The sequence below is a fragment of the Fukomys damarensis genome, unplaced genomic scaffold, assembly GCF_012274545.1.
Source record: "Fukomys damarensis isolate Sample0158 unplaced genomic scaffold, DMR_v1.0_HiC HiC_scaffold_16, whole genome shotgun sequence".
NCBI classification, from domain to species: domain Eukaryota; kingdom Metazoa; phylum Chordata; class Mammalia; order Rodentia; family Bathyergidae; genus Fukomys; species Fukomys damarensis.
The window spans coordinates 106,038,645-106,060,712 of record NW_022900928.1 but is presented as its reverse complement, the minus strand read 5'-3'; the positions used below and the strand labels follow the sequence as shown (position 1 = coordinate 106,060,712).

General features: G+C 39.4%; 1 protein-coding gene across 1 annotated transcript in view; it reads right to left on the bottom strand.

Annotated features, from left to right (window-relative positions):
- The window catches only part of Pard3b (par-3 family cell polarity regulator beta), a 1,085,411-nt gene that overhangs the window by 49,077 nt on the left and 1,014,266 nt on the right, over positions 1 to 22,068 (bottom strand). Inside the window, exon 26 of the mRNA XM_033763978.1 lies at positions 6,065 to 6,144. Coding sequence (XP_033619869.1) covers positions 6,065 to 6,144 — 80 coding nt within the window. The remainder of the gene's footprint in view (positions 1 to 6,064; positions 6,145 to 22,068) is intronic.

Below are 22,068 nucleotides of genomic sequence, written 5' to 3'. Positions count from 1 at the left end.
ACAAAATGAACCAACTGTAATGTTAAAGTGGAAGTATGCTCTTATGGTGTGTTCTTCTTATCTGTACAGTCATACCCAATATGAAAACACTGGGAACATATTTAGAAAGCTAATTTATTTTGGGTTCCTAGGAAGCAAGCATAAGCTGTTTGCGCCTTCTAAAGTTGCTCTTTCTATCCAAAATCAGCTCTAGTATGGTGCTTCTCATGACACAGCCAGTTGAAAGCAGCTTGAAAGGTTCAGAGATATATTTTTCTCCCAAGTAACTTATATAATAAGGGTTAGAGCAACATCCAGGCTAGAAGCCAAGTACATACTGAGCAGTGCTTTGTCCCACATAAGTCTGAGGATACAGGTTTTTTTCTCTCCATGACAGTGTTCATACAATGTTCTATCAGAAGATTTATTATAATCTCTTTTTTTCTGGGTAGATATTATTCTTAATCTTAAAGAACCAAAGCACCAATTTGCAGACACTGCTTTTTCAACTCTCAGGAGTATTCTAACAAAACAGGATTCTCTTTTGGTAGGCAAAGTATATTGCTTAATGTTCATCCAGCAATTACACATTAAACCATTTGTATTTCCAATGAAGGGCTCAAGGGAGGAAAAAAAGAATTGATTTTACGACAGCATTACAGAGTTGGTTGAAAGGCATTACTTAACCTGTATATTAGTAATGTTCTGTGTCATATACAAAGATGAATAAGACATAGTCCCTGTCCTCAAAGGCACTTTCAGTTTAAGGAAAGAGAGATAAGTGAGCAAATAATATATGAGAATATGGCAATTGCAGAGTATGGATATGACTCTTGGTTGCAATAAGTGAACAGACTCACAGACAGATTACTTGGATTCAAGTCCCAGCTCTGCCACATTGTAGCTGTTGAGTTTACACGATTTTATTTAATCTGTTTAGGCCGGTACCCTCGCCTACAAAATAAGAATATAATAGGATTGCTGTGAGCATTAAGAAAGTCAGGAGAGAGATGCAAATTACTTAGGATGGTCCTTGGCACATAGCAAGTGCTCAGTAAGGGTTAACTGTTTAGAGGACTGGAATTAATTCCAGGGAGAAGAGATGTTCTCATTGAAAAGTCATCACTTATGTTGGAAAATAGCACTTCAAACAGTCAAGAAAGCTTAGGAGACTTCCTTTCCCCCAAATTACTTGTATAAAAGCAAATCTATACTCATTTTTATACCAATGTATTAGTAATCCACTTTACGTACAGTCTTATGTCAGGTTCTCATAATAGGTATAAAAAACAATGAGCATAAAATGAAGTCCCTTGTTTTAAGAGATTTACAATTTTATGGGGTAGAAAAGGTCCACAAAAATGTATAACCTAATTCAGAATATTTTGAGGGCATTGGAAAGATTCCAAACAAATTTCCCAGGCTTCTTTTCCTAAGAAACGTGGGCACTGAAGGAGGCTGGAGGTTTGAGGAAATATTTTGTTCTGAGGACTAGAATCAAGGTGGGGATCAGTCCTTCCATTTCAGCCTGCTCAGCTGTAAGCTCTGGAGCTGTATTCAGTACTGTCCTGTCCTGAGACAGCAGGGGAACCTAGGCCATCTCTCTTGGGCTCCTCGCACCAGTAAAGAGGCTGCTACTCTTGCACCATGTTTGCTAGAGCAATGTCCTCTGCACTCTGCATATAGTCCTAGCTGTGCACCCAGGTCTTCTTAGACAGGGTCCCTGGACTCTTGCCTAGACCCAAGTCATCATCCTGTATCCTTTATGTGGATTCCCTAGCTATGACGACTGTTATCTCCACACATGTCCATTAGTGAAGCTTATCATGCAGATCACATTAGTTTGCTATGTTCTCTTGCTCTCCACCACCTGGACTGGGGCTGAGGTCTTTCTTCAAAGCCAGCTAATCCTCTGGCTTCAGTGTCCCCAGCATATCTTCATGTAGTGTTTCCCTCCTCCTCTCTTCCACAGGGTGGAAGGAACTCTCAGCAAGTGCAGCTAAACCAATGTATTGACAACAGTAGCCAGGGGGAGCAAAGCAAGGGCAGGGGGCTTCAAGACACAGTCAGAAAGGGGTAGTTGGTGGTATCAGGTCCCCAAGAGGCCAGTGAGAATGAGCTCTGGTATGTAAGATTGCCCCACTTCAGAAAGGACAATATCTTCTCTACAAATCAAGTAAAACAGAGCTAACAATAAAAAACCCTTAAGTATATCGGGTTTTTCACTGAGGGTTTTGTGAGTATTACTGTACTTTATTTAATACTCATGGTCCTAACGTCATCCCCAATTTGCAGATTAGAAAGCAGAGCCCAGGGCAATTAGGTCACTGGTGCAGGTCATGTAGGTGATACGTGATGGAGCTGGGTCTTCACTCTTGGCCCTCTCTTCATTCCCCTGGGAAGTGTGTATTAGTGAAGTCACTGCAGGCTGAGCTGCAGAGAGCAGAGGCTGAAGGCTAATGTTGAAAATTTCCAGGTTGTAAAGGACGGGAAGTGAAGTCATCTCTAGAGACTTGGCTTGGAGCGCTTAGTCATCTTCACAGAACTTAACAGGAGTGGAAAAGGGTCGGAATGGCCACTGTGGGATAGTCAGGAGAGTTGCCAACAGGGCTCGCAGGAATGCTGGCCAGCAGCAGGGGCCCAGCTGGTGCAGCCTGACGCGAATTCTGCAGTGGAACTGATGAATGGAGTTTTATGATTTTCTCTGGCCAGTTCCCACTGTCCGTGAACACAGGACCACAGATGAGATGCTGTCCTCTTGCTCCCTCCTCAGGACTTCACACTTGATTACAAACCTGGAAGTGCAACTTTGTGTGCTCTGAGCCATCTGGAGAGAGGGGATAACGGGATCCCATGGGGTCAGGAAGGGGCTAGGTGGGGATGGTGGAAGCTGGAGATGGGCAAATAGGGAGCTTACTGCTGCAGGGCTGGACCATGAGGAGGTCTGTAAAATCAGAATAGGGCCTGGGAGAGTTGAAAGCGGGGAGCAGGCTGGAGTGGAAAAAGAAGCCGTTTGCAAAAATCCATGCATTGATAGCCACACATTATAGGAGTGTAGAAAACAGCTGCTTCCCTACTTACCTAGGGTGAGTAATAATTTGTCAGACTAGAATAAAGGGATGCCAGTTTCATTCTGTTTGCTACGAAAGAAAACAAGGGCCTGCACAGGCTGGCAAGACTGTGGCCCCGGCAAAGCCGTGATGTTCACTAACGAGGTTGTATTACAGCCACCCTCTGCTTTCCAAAACAGTATCCTCAGGAGAAAAGAAATGAAGTCATTTTTCTTTGGAGGCAGAAGATTTAACATTGCTTAACAATAACGTTTAACATCGCTTAGCCCTTAGCCCCAGGCAACCTTTTAACTACCAAGTGCAAGGGATTGTCTTTTCCCTGCACTGGCCAGGGCTCTCCCTTGGCTCTATTTTGTGTGGTGTCATTTAGCTTGGCAGCAGGCTGCCTGGGCCTGCTTTAAAGATGACAGAGCTTCATGAAAGGTTCTGAGGATGCCCTTTGACTGGGGCTTCCCTCCTCTAGGCACTGCGGGGCAGTTCTCCAAATTTGGCATATAAATCAGCATTATTGAGCTCTTCTTCAAAAACTCCTGTGACAACCTCTACAAACAATACAGAAACCAAACCAGTTAGTAGCGTATTAAGTCCCTTATAAGGGTGGCCACTAACTCCCCATAGATAGAATCATTCCTATGTTTAATTAAAAATTTAACTCCATAAATATTTCAAAGCTCCCCCCTCTGTGACAGAAAAGGATCTGTTGCCTGTGGAGCTGTGCTCAACTCATGTTTGGCAACGAGAGAGAAGTGGGCTGGTGTGATTCAATTAGAACGGCAAAATCTCCAGGACGGGGGAAGACAAGACCAGGCTCGGTGTCAAGGGTGCAGACATACCTTGTCAGAGGCATCCCTTGGGGGCAAGTCTGGGTCCCTTGGACTGGACACAATGCTTGTGAGGGAGCTTTGAGTCTCTCTTTAGATTTTAAGATGCAAACCACAGTTTGAGTTTCCCCATTGAAGAATGAGTGCCAGGGACCTCCTGTGCATGTGTCCAAGCCCTATTTAGCCTCCATCATGGCAATTTCCAGTTTCCAGGTAGCTACAATGGTCTGTTTGCATGTGCAACTTAATCACCACTACCACTTTCACTGTGGATGGATGCACTTTTTGCCAGAAATTATTTTTGGCTGAAAATGCTTCCCTTTTAGCTACAGTTCCATTCTTGGGGCCAGCAGGATTTTGTCAGTTCCTACACTGGATGATTGCGCCACAGCCACAAATGGCATTAACATTCTGCCTTTGTCAGAAAATCCCTTCTGCAGTGTTTACTCCTGAAACAGTTATTTAGAGTCAGCTATGATTGGGCATTTCAGGGCTAATTAGTGAAAATAAACAGGAGTTGGAAATTCAGAGGACTTCATATTAATAATTACTACTGTAAGCATTTGATGCACTGTCATAAAAGGATGGTTGTTTGCCTTCTTTTCTAAAGAATTGAGTCCCAAGGATAGACTGGGACTAGGTCATCAATTTCCATTCTCCCAGCCTTGATGCATAGTAGGTATTCACCAGATACATGTGGAATGAATAAATGAGTCAAATTTATAGGACTTTACATGCTATTTCTGTGCTTTTGATTTGAATTTAAAATATCCATTTCTGCACACAGAGTACAATTTGGCCAGGAAGGGATTAAGCTGTTTCCAGCGCCCCCCATAAGAACCTATTACTTTCCATCTGCCCTAACCGCAATTTCCATACACGTCAACAGTGAAAGCCGGAAATCTTACATTTAAAATGAATCTTGGAAATGACTTCCATTTTTAAAAGAAAACAAAATAATAGGCCAGGGGAAAAATAGTAATAGGACATAAACCATGGATGAGAAAAAAACAAAACAAAACAAAACAAAACACTAGGAGACAACTTTAAAAAAACACAGGGAGAGGAAAAATACAGGGTGTAGGAGCTTTTAAAAGGTTGTTATTTGGTGTATCCTGCCTAATCAGTATTAAAAATTGCCAGTTTGAGAATTTTTGCCATTTGAAACTCACTCTTACACTCTTACACTCTTTGTAAGAGCAGATGGTCACCTAGGCCGTGTCTGTTGTAATGTTCAGGATGTTCCTCTTGTGGAGTCACCTGCAAAAGTGCAGCCAACATGCAACCCAAAACAGGAACTCCCACCTCTTAAGTTAGCATTTGAGCAGCTCAGCTTTGATAACAGTGAAGGTCTACTTGCGGACCCTTCCAATACCCCTTTCCAAGGTGACATTCTGAAGCATTTCAGTTTTGTGGCTGGCATTAACTTTTGTTTCTCTTTCAAATGCACTAATTCTCACACTCTCAACTCATCTAGTTCCCATGATAGCTGGACGGTAAGTCATCTTGGAAAGTTTTCCTCTTTGCCACACATTTCTGATAGTGGACTAGCATTACTCTTCATCTCACAGATAAGAGCACCAACCTTTGAGAACTGCATCTCATTTTCAGGAGTGTTTAGTTACAGCATAAGCGGATCATGTTGGGTCAGTGTTGCCAAGTGAACTTTTCCCACACATTTGTTCCTTTCCCCACTGTGTCTGTACCTCTTAATAATATTTGCTTAGTGCCTTGAGGAGGCGGTAAGATTCTAAATCAAGCAAAAAACACCTTCCCAGCTTCACATTTCCTACTCTTTAACACACACACAAAGCACCAAGGTTAAGGTTGGTCTGCCTTTTCTAATGGGTAACTCCTAGGACAGAGGATTTACTATTTTATTGTCTCTAAGCTTGGTGCAAGATGTACAATATTATTTTTATAGCAATGGCTTAGGATTTCCATTTCGTATCCAATATTCCTGCTGACACGTTCAATTTTGATGATATACTATTTTCTCCCCTTAAAAAATAACCCACAAGTGTTTCAATTATTAGCACAGTTGTGAAGAAGGCACTGGGACTGTGGCAGACAGCAGTGAGGCAAAATTATAACATGTTCCCTATTTCAAAACCGGATTTCTGTTTCATGCAGATATCTCTAAAGACGCCACTTGTGGGTATGCTGGTGATGGGAGACCCCTCCATCAACTACCTGGGTAAAGAAGCATACTGTCTCTCCATCCCCTCGAAGCGGAGGTTGTGTGCATTCCCATCTGGACTCTTTCCAGACACCTGTGGAGAGAAAAGTAATTAGAGATGAAGATCCATTATACATCCTGGTTACTGACAATGCAGCTAAAAATTCTAATCAGTGCACAAAGCTGTGGTCGCCTGCCAAAAATCAACCATGGAAAAGCAAGCGAGAGCTCAGTATTGCTATAGGAATTGATGATCATGCCCCAAACATGGTGTTAACAATAAAGTCATTTCTTTCAAAAATAGTTATTGTCAACTTGCATTCTTCCTGTCTGCTTGCCAGGAATATTCTATGGGCTGTAAGACCCTCTTCCTCTACTTTTTCAAAAAGAATTTTTAGTTTTTAGAACAGTGTTACAATCACAGAAAAATTGAGTAGATAGTACAGAGAGATACCATATATCACATACCCAGTCTTACTATTACTACCATCTTACATTTATGGTACATTCCTTACAGTTAATAAATCAATAGGGTACATCACTCTTAACTAAAGTTCATAGTTTATTCAGATTTTACTTATTGTATATCCCCATTCAGGACAGACAATATTACATTCAGTCATTATGCCATCAGAGGCCTCTTTTGGCTGTGACAAGGACCTTGTTCTTAAAAGCACCTTTTCTGTGGACCTTTCTTTACTGAGAGGGATGGGTAGCAATAAGTTTCTCACTGCAAAGCACCTCATCACCCTGAACTTCACCCAGTTCCCTCCTTATAAGTACCTACATAGGTGCAATGAGCTGCCTTTCATCTGGTGTTGGTGTTCACCGGATTTTGCCCTTTCCTGTGACCTTCATGTGGTCACCTCTCTTGGAGCATTTTCTGTTAGCCTCTGAGATCCTGCAGGGCAGTAACTGAGTTCAGTAGGTACTCACTACTGTGCTGGTTTCCTGAATGTAAATACCTTACATGTAATGGTCACACCAGGTGGAAACAGGATGAACACAAAACATATATTTAAAAGTGCTTCTTGAGTGGCTAATTTCTTACCTGTTCATGTCAACATGTGTAATAACAGACCGTTTATGTGTTTGCTTTTGGGCTGGGTAGCCCTCATTTAACCAGCACGGAAGAAGTAAATAGAAAACCTGGACTGCTATTGGGAGGGGAGGAGAAGTTTTTGCTGGTAAACACCGGAAGCAACAGTATGGGAGCTATTTCTACTTAACAGTATGGAAGCTATTTCCTTCTTACCAAAATTCATCGTTCTGTACAAAAACACCATCCCAACTTGAGCAGGGTTTGTGTGTTGGGGGTCGGGGTATGTATGGTGGGAGATTCTGTGAAGCTAATGCACACAAGCATTTAGAATAAGGAAGCCTATCATTGCAGAAGGTCCTTTAGAGTGTGTTCTGTAAAACCTCTTTGTATCTCAGCAATACATGGGGTAAGAGTTGCTGGAGTTGAGAGTGAAAGAGTCCAGACAGATTCATGGTCAGGATGAAGACTGTACCAACACAGAAGCAAGTGCAGATAGAGAAATTGAGAATTCTCTGCATTAGGGTAAAAACCGTGATTTAAACCTCTGACCTCTTAACCAAAGATGAGAGATTAAAGATGGTGACAGACAGGCAGACAGGGATTGCACTAATAGCAAAGCAACAGAAGTGCAGCTTAGAAGTATTGTTTCCAGCCACTCCTATTTAAAGTTTTGCTTTATTTTTAAATGGTTTCCTATTCCATAAGAATTCATGTGTATACTGGTACTACAGTATAGATTATTAATTGTGGACACTGGAAATAGCCCAAGTATGGCTCTAGGTATTCAACTCATTTTTTTTCTTGTAGCCTCACAGCACCATGTTCACATTTTCAGCACTGTCATTCAGAACTGACCTGGCTTCTTGATAATAGCTTAGAATCTGGTGCCTCAAGAAGCAGTGTGCCTGTTGCTGCTCTGGTGAGCTCCTAACCGGCATAGTAAACTTATAGTGATACACTACATGATCATTATCTTGGAGAAAGCTTGTGTTTTATTGAAAAAAGCAAGTATTAAAAATGAGATAAAGAATGAGGTGCAACAATATCTGATTGAATACTATCAGGATCCTACCAGTAGTAGTAGCACACAGGGAGCCTGTAGTTCAGTGGTGGCGAACCTATGGCATGTGTGCCTCAGTGGGGATGCAGAACCTCTCTGTTAGCATGGAGCTAAGACACCCCAGCATCTGATAACAATGCACATAGGGGCAGTGTTGGCACTTTGCGATAAATAAGTAGGTTTTGGGTTGCAGTTTGGGCACATGGTTTCTATAAGCTTTGCTATTACTGCTGTAGATGCAAAGAGAAACTTCATGGAAGAATCAGAGCTTTGGACTAGCTTTAAATGATGGGTGGCATGATTATACATAAAAATTATTAAGATTCTCACCAATTGTGTATATATTTGTGAGTTTTTCTTTTACTATTGCAATATCGTTAACGCAGTTATTTGATTAGTATTACTGAGCACCTACTGCAGCCTAATGCCACTTACTGTATCCTAATGCCACTGCATTCCAAGTAATGAAGAAATCAAGCCCCTGTCCATGAGGAAACAGGCCTGTGAGCAATTATGCTGCAATGAGGTCACTGCTCCTGTGAGTCTGATGAGGAGGCAGCACCTGGGGGAGTTAAAGACAGCTTTGTATGGGTGTTGATGCTTCATCTGAAACTTGAATAGCAATGAGGAGGAGTCTTTCTGAGGCAGAAGATGAATGAGTAGCAGGAAGAAGACTTCTAAGTAGAGAACAACAGTGAAACAACATGAAGCCATAGAGAAAGCATTGTGTTTTAAAACAGAGGGCTTTAAGATTTTGTTTAGGTCAGAAATTGACTAAGGATGTCATTAACTAATATTCTAGTGGTGCCATTGCGATGCCTATGGCTATTACTATTTTTAGAGCAGTTTTAGATTTACAATGAAATAGAGGTGGACAGAGAGATTACCCGTAACCCTTACTTCTACTCCTGCAGAGCAGTACAGTTGTTACAAATGATGAACCTACCCTGACATTTCATAATACTCAAAGTCCCAAAGTCCATGATTTATGTTGGAGATCTTTCTTGGAGTTGTGCATTCTGAAGGTCTGGACAAATAGATCATGACAAGTATCCATCATTATAGTGCTAGAGAGATGAGTTTCATTGCCCTGAAAATCCTTAGAGCTCTGCCTCCTCAACTCTCTTTCCTGCCAACTCCAGGAAACTACTCATCTTTGTATTGTTTTCATAATTTTAACTCCCAAAATGTCATATAGTTGGAACTACACTTTATGCAGCCCTTTCAGATCGGCTTATTTCACTCAGTCACACACATTATATTTCTTCTATGTCTTTTCACGGTTTCATAGCTAATTTCTCTTTAGTACTACATAATATTCCATTTCAGGGATGTACCACTGATTATTTATCCATTCATTTACTGAAACACAACTTTATTACTTTCAAATTTTAGCAATTATGAGTAAAACTGCTATAAACATTTGTGTGTAGGTTTTCATGTGGACAAAAGTTTTCAGTACCTTAGGTAAATACCAAAGAGGGCAAGTGCTGGATCATATGCTAAGACTATGCTTACTTTCATAAAATACTATTGTCTTTCAAAAATGCTATACTATTTTGTGTGCCATCTAGTGATGAATGAGAGTTCTTGTGGCTCTACTTCCTCAACAGCATTTGGTGGTGTCTATTTCTGGATTTTGGCCATTCTAATAGGTGAGCAGTGCAATCTCATTATTGTTTTAATTCATACTCCCCTGATGACATAAGATGTATAACATCTTTGCATATGTTTATTTGCCATTCATATTTTTGGTGAAGCATCTGTTAACATCTTTAGTCCATTTTTAGATCAAATCATTTGATATTTTTGAGTTTTAAGAGTTATTTCTATATTGTAGATAAGAGTTACTTATCAGATCAATCTTTTGTGAACATTTTATCCCAGTCTGTGGCATCTCTGTCTTCTTGACAGTGTCTTTTGCAGAGAAGTTTTTAATTGATAAGTTTAATTGATAAGTTCCACTTATCAATGCTTTCTTTTATGTACCATGTCTATGGTGTTGTTTTCTTCTGTATTATCTTCTTAGAGTTTTATAGTTTTGAAGATTCTTCATGCCATAGTATGGAAGGTCCAGAGACAGAAATGATATGGTTCTACACTATGGGATTTTCTGAAGGATGAAGACAAGAGAGTGACATAAGAATATGAAGGAGGCAAGATCAATAAGATTGAGTGTAGATTAAAGGGAAATATACCTCTAGAATCATGCTTGAATATCTGAGTTTAGCAACCTTCTAATTTCAGTAACATTCATCTAGATGGAAATACAGGAAGATCAGAGCAGATTTAGGAGTAGGGGGCCAGAGATTTAGCTCAATGGCGCTGTACCTGCCTTGCAAGTGCAAAGTCCTGAGTTCCATCCCTAGTATGTGGGGGGGGATACAGAAATTTAGGGGTAGAGGAGAAAGGACTATTTAAACACACTGAGCTTGTGTTTGGAGTTTATGGAAATGGTAATATCTAATAGAGAGTTGAGTATAAAGAGTTTCAACTTAGAAGCCAGAGATGTTGAATTGAGACACCTTTAGCATATAGTTGGTACCTGAAACCTTGGAAAAGTATGCCCAAGTATAGTGTGTTAAGACAGCATAAAAGCAAGACATGTCATATGAGGAGAGAAGAATAGCATTCATAAACATACTATCATGGGGCAGACAAAGAAAGTTGAACCCAGAAAGATGTCTGAAAAAAAGCAAATGGCCCAGAGAGGAACCAGGGAAAAATGTTATAATAGAAATTGAGAGAAAAGAATTCCATGGAGGGAGGAAGTGGTCAAGATATCAAAAGTAACAAGAACCTCAGTAGGACGAGGACTATCCTGCACAGGATATGTTGGTACACTTTAACCAATCTTCCCTTCTTGTAAAGTGTCACCCTGAACTACATAGCCTGGAAAGCTAAAACTACCTTTCCCAGAATTCCTTTACAGCCTATGTACTGGCTGTGATTGAAGTTTGGCCACAACATTTGAGAAACAAAGTTCAAGGAATGGCCACACTTCCACTCTTTTTTCTGGCAAGAATGACCAAAGGTATGATTGGTTTTCCTGTGGCCACTTTAGCATTGCTGGTTGCTGGGGTAGGATGTAGCTTTCATACTGGTTTTCAACACTGTGAGAACATAAGTGACTTTCAGATTGTAGCATCCTCCTAATCAGGGTAGCTTTGAATATAGCCATTGTGTGGATCTGGAACCTAAAGCTTTCTATACATAAATGGTGTCAGTGATCTACCTTTGGTAAGTCATTTCTGAAGTATGGCTTGGAAAATCATTGCTGAAAGTTTATCCAGGGTCTTGTTTCTTGAATCTTCCTTATGATTCTGTAAGCCTATTACTATGGTGTAAAATTTCTTTCTGCTTAAACTAGCTCATACAGACACTACTGTCTGCAACTGAACAGTGAGCAGTGTAAGTTCTGCAAAATTATATATGTTGGAATTGGTAATGAGATGGTGATTGGTGCTTTATTGAGAGTGATTTCAGTGGATTAATGGGAAGCAAAAGCCAGACCCCATGGTGTTGAAAACTCCTACAGTTTTTTAATAAATAAATGACAACAGATTATAGTATCTTAGCCCATCACACTCACCAGATGGGATTAATATGTTTAAGTACATACACATTTGTTAGTGTCTTCTAAGTAGACACAAAGATGACTAAAAAAAGTCCCCTCTAGGGATACATTGTTGGTTAATGGAAATGATGGGACTAAATTTGTATCCTAGTATTTAAAAGCATGGATTAAACTACTTTTTCTCCCAAAGTGATGTGGAAAACTACCCAAAGATGTCCTCTGTTAATATTTGTAAATAAATACAACATTTTAATGGTATGGCAAATTCTTTTTCTCACTTTTTTATTATTGACATTTTCATGTATTATTAGATATATTTCAAAAACATTAATTTTAATAGCTATAATATCTCCTTTTATAAATTAATCATAATTTGTCTACTCTACTCTAATTTGATCAATTTTTAATATCCCGATTAGAAATAGTAGCAATATAGATTAGCGTGCTGGAACCAAATATTCTTACAAACAGCTCTAACTGGAGGGTAGAAAATTACCGATAGAGGGCTGCTGAAGAGAAGTTAATTATAAGGAGTTATAGTCAAGTCCTCAGGAAGTCAGGCCACTTGAGGAGGGAATGAGGGGAGAGAGAACAGGCCAGGGCATTTATAAGCTCATTTCTCATTTTGCTCTTTACTCAAATAGACACAGAAATGTTCCTGCTTGAAGAATTCCTTATTAGGTAATTTCCCTCATCACAAGAAAATAAGGTCAGCGGCTTTGATCCAATTAATTTTTTAAGTCCGTTATCTTACTTGGGATCATGCAGATTTTTAAAAAATGCAATGACCTAAATATAGGTCTGACAAAAACAATCTTGACTTAAGCCATAACAGAAACCTAGCCTTTTACTCAACAGTAACATCAGACACATGCCTGGATTTGGGTCACATTAAATCTCTCCCTTACTGATACAGGCCAGGAAGTGAAACTTCTGAGAGCTTATTCAAAACAACTGAAAGAGCTCATTCCTTAGTGGGGCTTGCACACGCCGACCCTCTCTGGCAGGATTAAGACAACCTATGACAAGCCTACCAGGAGAACTTGGTGCTGGGAGGAATGCTGAACTAAGACGCTTGTAGTTCATGGGATTTCTAATTTCATTCACTCAATGCCTGCTGCCGACTGGCATATTAAGAGCCTTGTTAAAATAAAGCTATTAGTCTTTTTTCCCACAAAAGCAAGGCATTTGCTGCTTACATTCAGGGATCCTTAAATTAGTATGTATTTCTAGCCTGACACTGCTAGAATCAGCAGTTTCATAAAGCAATATCCTAAAGAGGCCATTTAAAGCACCCTCCTCAGTTCCTCCATTTGCAGATTAATGACAGAGAGGAAGATATAATACCCTTTTGAACATTTAAAAACAATTCATTAAAAATAAAAGAATAAATCACATAGGGTTTTGTGTAGATGTCTGATGATAATAAGCGGAAACAATTCAAAATTAAGATGTTTTCCAGCTTTCATAGGTTAGGATACATTTTTGTCGATGTTGTAATTTATGCCCTATAAGCCAATTTTCCCAAGAATTTTAAAAGCTGCTGTGATGGAAAGGTTGTGTGCAAAGTTGCAATATGGCTTATCCACCTATATATAACATCCTCATTTACAAATAGGTCTTACTCATAGCCATTACTAAAAAATGAGTTTCATAGTGCCAGACACATCCTAAGATTAAGATGCAAAGTATGAAACTTTACATGCCATTTTAAGAAATGTGCCTTTCATTTCAAGTTGGTATTATGACAGAAAATTTTGAGCAGTGTTTCAAATTTCTTTTACCTACTTATCAATTTGGCCAGAAAATGTTTAAAGGAATCAGTACATGAAAACCTCTAAAGTTACGAACTTGGCTTTGAACACCTTCTAATATTAAAACATTCTAAGTGCTGCAGGTTTGGAGGGGACCTAAGGGCAATAGTCTAAACAAAAAGAATCAAAATAGGTTGTTTAATCATTTTTCTTTGGCAATGTGAAATACATCTTTGCCTGAGTCACACACTTACAAATATTATATCCAGAGAGGCAAAAGAACGCAGGCTGAATCAGACCATTATTTCTAAAGTGTTTGTTTTCTCTAATTTGATTTCAGCAATTTTGTTAAATAACTGGGTATTCAGCTTATAGAGGAGCATAGAACATCTGCTAGTTTAGAAAATACAGCAAATAAACTATTTTAAAAATAACTCTTATGTAAGTCTTTTAACCATTTTCTGTGTCTACATTTTCCTCCCTTATAAAACGTCAGTCAAAACAGAAATTCTTGAAGTCTCTTCTAACTTGTGCACATTTGTAAAAGTAATCTTGTACAGTTTCCACATTTACATTGACTAAGTATACCACATTAATAAACATAGAAACTATAGCTAGGTGCTTAATGTTTTTATAGCTGAATGATAAAGATAGCCAATTTGATATGAAATCTGTTTCTGTTTTATGAAATTATAAAGTATTCATTGGGATTTGAGCATGAAATCTTATGCTAGCACCATTCAAGTACTAGGCAAATGTACACTGGGCCTCTGCATCTTAATAATTTGTACTATCTCTGCTATGATTGTCTTCACAAAAAATAAAATCAGGCATCTCCTGCCAGCTCTGTCTAGGCCTAAGATACAGTTACTATAGAAACTATGATTGTGGATACAATTTTACAAATTTGGCTTCATCTCTCAAATGCACTAAATGCGTGCATGCACACACGTGCAGGCACACACACACACGCACACACATACACAGATATGCACGCACATGCCTTGCCAAAAGCTTGAAGAGCAAATTTTGGCTCTTTGTCCTTAATTAAAGAGCTATACTCCATTTCTTATTTCCTTTCTCCTGTCTACATACAAATAGAGATATTGTAACACTGGCTAAAATGTCAATTCCTACATTGAGATGAGACAAAATTCTGATAAAAAGATGAAAAGAGATAGTAAGAAAAAGCATGCCCTAAAAAAACTCCCTCTCCTTTATTCTCCAGGGGCACAGTACACAGGAATTTGGTGGCACCGCAGTGATGGTATTATTAATACATCCTTAATAAAATTGGTTCTAATTCCTTCTTTTCTGGAAAAACAAAACCTAGGTGGAAAATAATCAGCCTTAAAAACTAGAAATGAAAAATGTCAGCCCCAGTCAGCCTATCTTTGGCTTCCTTGCTGTCAATATTCTCTTGCTTGGTGAAGCAGGTCAGGCATGGATAGGCTGATGGGGGCTGGCATGTCTGATCTCTAGCTTTTGAGGTTGATTATTTTCCAGCTTGGTCACTTTTTCAGAGACACAAAATTGTTGCTTGGGTGTATTATGTTAGTCACTTATTCCTGGCTGTTGTATTGTCTTGTGTTCTGTGTCAGGCTTCTTAACCCATCCCAAAAGAAAGAAAACTGTTACTTAACATAATGGTTATTAAATGATATACTAGTTCACACCATTCTTTCTTTTTTTCATGTTCTTTTGCTTTTTGTTTTGTTTTTATGGTGGCATAGGGAATTGAATGCAGGGTCTTCACATTGAGCTATAACTCGAGTCCTTTTCTATTTCTTAGTTTTGAGACAGAATCTCGATAAATTGCTAGATTGCCCAGGCTGGGCTAAAATACTTATGATCTTCCTGCCTCAGCCTCCCAGAGTGCTGGGATTACAGGGGTGTGTCATCACACCTACCTGCACGTTATTGCTGATGAGTTTATAAGAGACCATTTATCTGCTAAGCTCTACAAGGACATTCACTCATGAAACCCTCTAGCATGGTTTAAATGCACATTTATTCATAGAGGGACTAAACATGTCGATGCACATGCAATTTCAACTCTTCATAATGTTTTTTTCCTGCTTGGTCAGTGGGCAGGATCTGGTTACTTCCACTCATAGTTACTGGGAACAAGAGGCTGCATGCAACACTCTGCAGTAAGTGCGGTGAGTTTCAATCAATGCTACCATTTCCATCTCTGCCTCACTTCACACACAAGGAACCAAGGGCTTGGAGAATCCGATCTCTGACCTGGAACCTGTGTGAACCCAAAGCAACACTTGCTCCACTTACAATGCTGCTGCACAGGTGGCAGTGACCGTAACACTTGATGCTGCTCCGGTTCCTAAATGAACTGAGACCCAGATGGAGGCTCAGGTGAGCCTGTGGTAGCACAGGGATAAAATACGTCACATTGCGACTGTAGGCAAGCACCCTGAATGCGTCTGTGGCCATTGTGGCCATGATCATGTGCTCCAGTGGCCTCACTATATTCATTTCCGGTAGCTGGAGGTGTTACTATATTTATGTGTGCTGTTTTATTTCATAGTAAATGTAATTTCTAATAAAGTTGTGTTTTATAAAAAAAGAACCACCTGTATGATGTACAATTTTTTCAGTTGTTTGAACATTGTTATTGGCCTCTTAATTTGGTTTATGGAAGGCTCCAGGCTGAAAGCATCATGTGCTTACACAGGACAATGCCTCTTTGGTATATATGATATACTGGAACATATAGGACTGGGATAGCAGGCCTTATTTGTTATGATTTGTTAAAAGATAGAGGTTTCAAACATCTCCTCAGTGGAAGCTAGAAATAATTAAGCCAAATTCTATGATGATTAGTTAGGTTTTTGACCCACAATGGTTTAGTAGAAAACATATGATCAAAATGTTTTTAAGGGAGCTTTACTCTTACTAGATCTGTCCTTCTTTTTTTTAGCCTGCCACTTGTCTTTTGTTTACATAGTTTTGGTATTTTTTTTTATATCCCTTAAAAAACATAGACTATAAATATTTTTAAAATTTAGATTTAAATTTGGATCTGGAGTATACATCAAAATCATCAGGGATCTTAAACATATAATTTCTTAGAGTAACAGAAGATTGCTATAAGCTCAGACATAATAGTAGACTAGTGGGGGTACCTATTTGTGGGATGAATTAATGAATACACTGGATATATCTAATGTGGCTCTGGGTGGCTTCCTTGGAATGCAGCACCCATTTAATTTACAAAGTTATCAGACCCTTTCTACCATCAGTGCCGCAGTCAGGCACCCCCCCCAATTTATATTAATCAGATTGTGTTGTGACTATTATCAATGAGTTCAAGTTCTAGGAAGATGAATGAAGACAAGAGGAGGAGAAAGGAAGAACTGAACAGATGACATTCTGAAAACTGGTGCTTTTACATCAAAATCTATTTTGAAAAACCAAAGCAAATATTCACCCACATTCACACTGCACAGTAGTCTCATGTTATGTGACAAATAAAAGTTCAATTTCTGTTTGAGTTTGGTATTCAAGACCTTTAGTAACCTACAACATCCTGACTTTCTAACTTTATCCTACCTTTCCCATATATGCTCAAAAATTTGATCCCATCCCAAATTTTATGAATCCTAAACATGTGCTTTTGGGTCTACAGTTCAGGCCCATTTCCTTAGTCTCGGTAGTTCTTCCCATGCCCAGGTTACTGCCATAAACATGGAAGGGGCTCAGCATGTGCTGAATGAGTGAATAGATGAGGCAAGAAATGTTGATCCAAGTGTTATAGTCATTGCTGTAAAGGAAGAAAGATAAGGGCAAAGCAGCAAAAACGAAAAGCAAATTCTATCAAAGGTAATGAGAACATTAAACATTGATAAACAGAAAAGAGAGCCTGGGTAAAGGCGCATGGACAAAGAAAGAAAAAAACCCAAGAAACAGAGAAAGGTTGCAAATAAAAATGAGAACTATGAAAACAAACGAGGCTATTGCAATCTAATCTAAATCTTACGTACAGGTACTTCCTGTCCTAAATTTCCATTCATTAGTCAAATTCTTGGATCCATCAGAAAACTCTACTTCTTTACCAGGCCGGGTGATATGGACTTTGTTTTTCTGATTAGATGCATATATCATCTTAGTTTTAATGTCTTTAGAATGTGATTATTTTAAGTCAACATTTAAAGTTAGATTTGATATAATCATTTAATTGAGCACTGATTCATCTACATAGAACTCATTACTGAATTCTTCAATTTCACCAACATAATTTCCTTCCAAATTATCTTTTATCTAGATGCTGGAATTCCAAGTGCTATGAAAACTTTGCCAAATAAAAAGCTTTTAGATTTCTAATGCTGGCTAGACACAAAGCCATGGAAGATTGTTGAAGAATAAAGCTTTCTTGCCAACTGCCAGATATGACTGCTTTTCGCATAATTAATGTCATTCTTGCTGCTCAAGTACCATTTCCATCCTCTAATAATTTCCATTAATAGAGGAAGTTTCTGCAATGAGTTTTTGCATGCTGCAAAACCACCATGACTTCTAGACACCTTTTAATCAAAATAATGACACTGAGTGAAAGCAGGGATGGTTAGCAATATTACTGTAACCCTGGCTTGCACTGCTTTGTCATTGTTTTCAATCTTCAAAAACTGCCAAAGCTGCATCATGTTGGCAGTTATGTCAATTAAACCTTGGTGCTCTACTTTTAATAGTGCTGAACTATATGGGTTTATACCAAGCACAGAAAAGTACATAAAACAAACAATTCAAGAACAAAAGTAAAAGTGTTTCTTAAAAAGAAGCTACAAAAACTGAGCAGATGAAAAATCTAAGCTCAAGTCCTGTGAAATACGATAATTCAGTAATTCTGAAATTTGCAGTATGTGGAAGTGATAGATCAGCCGAAAATCATAACCTCAAACCTGCCAATTCACACTGTTTTTTATTATGTTGTTGTAAAATCAAGAACTATGTTCTGGATATAAAGTTATCCAAATATACAGACGCAGCAATAACAATAAAAATACAGCCTAAGTTTCTCATACAAGCCAAGAAATGCGTGTAGCCTGCCGGCCCAGTAGATGTCCTGTGCCAAGTGAGAAGGCACCAAATTGGTAGTTAAAGGAATTTCTGGACACTCTCTTCTGGCCTTCCCAATGTATCCAAATACCGAGACTAAGGTCTCCTTACAAGGAGACCATTGCTGAGAGTCTTTCCTCTGTTCCTGTGTTGTTTCTGAAGCAGTGAAAAGATACATCAAAGCCTTGTTGTTCTCTGTTCAAGATAGCCTTGAAAAAAATGTCACCTGAGTCACATTCAACTGTGCTAGGCCTGTTCTGTGAAGTCCACCTAAGAGATCTTGTGGTGCCACCTGGACTAGGAAGTACTTACTCTGTACAGTAACCCAAAGGAAGGGCTCGACCTTAGTTTGGTCTTCTGTATTCATGGCCTGAATAAAGCTTGAGATCATTAGCTCTTTAGGTACTGAGGAAATAATGCAGAAACAATACTTGTGTGCTTTTAATAGCCATTGTTAAAAGAGAAACAGTTTATATCAACTGCACCACTTTCTGAGAAGTGTGGCAGGAACTGAGGAGAGGACAGAGTGGCCGGCCAGACTGGCTTTGGCATATGAATGCTCCTGAGCATCTGACCATAGACTTGGTGGGACCCTGTGCTCCAGTGAGAAGTCCCAGAGGGGTCAAACCCCATTCACGAAGTGTCTGTTTTGGTTTTAAACATGCTCACTGATGAGTTCCGACTTGTGTATAGAATGAATGATATCTCATTAGATACTACATTCATAAAGACTTGGGCAATAATCTACGTATGTTCTCATAAATTGTCAGACTTATGGATACTACTGCCCTGACCACAGAGATCCAAGTATTGTAAGTTCTTTGTAAGAGTATTTTGCCCAAAATGAGACATCTAGCAGGAAAGCTAGGTAAGACACTGCCAAAGAGCACGATAATTCCTACCGAACACCTGATCACCACATTGATTCAAACTGGGATGTGCGCAAGGGTTTTTAATGGAGCATTCAGAAGTTGCGAGCTCAGGCCTGTGGCATGGTAGTTGGGAACACATACTCCAAAGTAGACTATCCAAATGTGAATGCGGATCTACCACTTCCTGTGTAATCCTGTGAAAGTTATCTTTTTCACATTATCTTTCTGACCTGTAAAATAGAATTAATAAAAGTAGTTACCTCAGATGGTTGTTGGGAGGATTACAGAATGCATGTGAATCATATAGAATACGTCATACGTAGAGTCCACATTCAGTGCATCTTCAGTTGCACTTTGTCTTGAAATGAAAATACCTGGAGACATTTCATTACCTCCCCTGTGAATTCATTTCTATGAACCTTTGACCAATCTTGGCCAAGATACTGAACTAATGGAAGCTTCTTCAAAAATAACACTGTGAAAGAATGAGGGGACAAGGAGGGAGTGGGGGAGGGAAGGGGAGAGAGAAAAGGAGGGAGAGCGAGGGAAGGAGGGAGGGAGAGAGACAGAGAAGCGGGGAGAGGGAGGGAGGGAGACAGGGAGAGATCTTTTCTAATAACAATTATATAGAGTGTTATAACAATTATTTTGCTTCTTTCCTGTTGGATCATGATAGCTTTGAAAACAAATAATCCTTTTTTATTCATATGTGTAACACTTCTGGCACATACTATGTGCTCAATAAGTAATTAAAAGACTGAAACATCAACTAAACAAAAACGTAATTTTGAAAGTGGTTACAATATAGGGAGGCAGAGAATCACAAAACCCCAAGGTACCTACAGAAAACAGGCTCGGATTAACCTAGCTGGCCTACCCCAGAAGGTGCCAACTGGGCACAATGCACCAACTCCTGTGGGGACATTAACGCTATGAATGAAGTCTAGAAACAGGATTCGGTGCTTGTAGGGTGAAGTGTGCAGATGAAGTGTGCACTCTATTGCACCTTGACCGAGCAGTCTGGGATCGAACATAAATACTAGGGCCACAGGCGTGCAATCCTTATGGTTACATGGGGAGAGGACAATGGCAGAGGGGTTCTGAGCACAGTGGACAGTGAGTGCCCTTCCACCTGTGACTGACTTCAGGCATTCAGCTGCAGACTCTACTAGAGTCGGCTGGTGGATTTCTCTAAACCAGCACCACCCTTAAATTTAGCCCGGTGGTGTGGTAGGAGGTGCCCTTACTTAAGGGCATCTCAGCCTCTGTGTCCAGGGAGATGGTCATCCAGGTGTAGTCCTTCTAGAGAAAGCAAGGACATAGAATCTGAAGGGAAGCATCACATAACAAGAGATGGGCAGACAGGAGAAACAAAAAGCAAAAGGAGAAAGAAAACAATACTTGACATGATTCTCTCTAAGCAAAGGAGTAAAACCCCTACTTTGACTGCTCAGCAATTGAAATGCCAGTTGAGTGTCTTTTAGTGGATTTCCCACATTTAAGGAGAAACATGTGTACCTACTTACTTAAGAGTCTTTTCTTCATGCCCCACTATTGTATGAATGGTGAGCAGAAACCAACATCTATTTATTATCTAGTACAGTTCTGCACTGTTTCAGTGGACTCAGTTGGAGAAGTGTGAAATGATTTACAAGTAGTTGCCTAATATTACTAATATCCTAAAATATTGGCAAAAAGACATACAGGATCTCTACTCATCAAAATAATGAAATTAAGAAAAGCAAAAATTTAGGGTGAATATTGGAAAGTACTTTATATGGTATAATCCATTAGGATGAGGGATAATTTCCCAGGGGGAGTTGATTTATATGTTAGAAAATGTATAATGCCCATTCATAATGTATTTGTGACAGACATAATGCCATGTCTATCTATAAATCAGATTTACCTTCTGTTAGAAGCCTGAGAATCCTTTCCACTGGGGCTATCCTCATGGGCACTGACCTGAGAGGATTTAAAATCCAAGGGGCCCAATTACTAAAAATCTTCCATCATGTAATTGAACTTTGGTATGGAAAATAACACCAGTATTAATGCAAAATGCTTGGAAGAAACAGAGTGAGCTACAACTTCTGAATCTGTCAACTGGCCCAACACCATCACGGGATACGTCTCTGAGTATCTTCCCCTGGGACCGTGTGAAACTTACTGTTACTTTGCAGACAGCAAGACTGCATAAATTATAATAGCAAGCCACAAGTGAGTTGCAGACCAGATGAAGATCACTGAACTTAAACATAATGTTCACAGGGGAAACATCGTTTTCCATTTGAGGGTCATCCATTGGAAACAACCCATCCAAACAAAGAGCAGGTGGAATCATGTTTTCTTGGGAACAGAGATCAAATACCATAATAGAAAGAGCAGCAAAATTCAAGTGAATGGGAGCAAGAGAATGCAATGCTTTGAAACGAACAGGAAAAGATTCTTTTTTCATACCATTCCTGGGAACACAGTAGCAAGTGGCTGAAAAGTTAGCTGAATCACTTTTTAAAAAAATCAAAATCTGATTCACTTCAGTGGAACCCAACTCAGTTAACAGTCACCACTCACTTGCTCCACCTTGCCATTCTGTTAAAGAGAATTCAAAAAGCTTCTCATAGTTCATACCTTTAATGC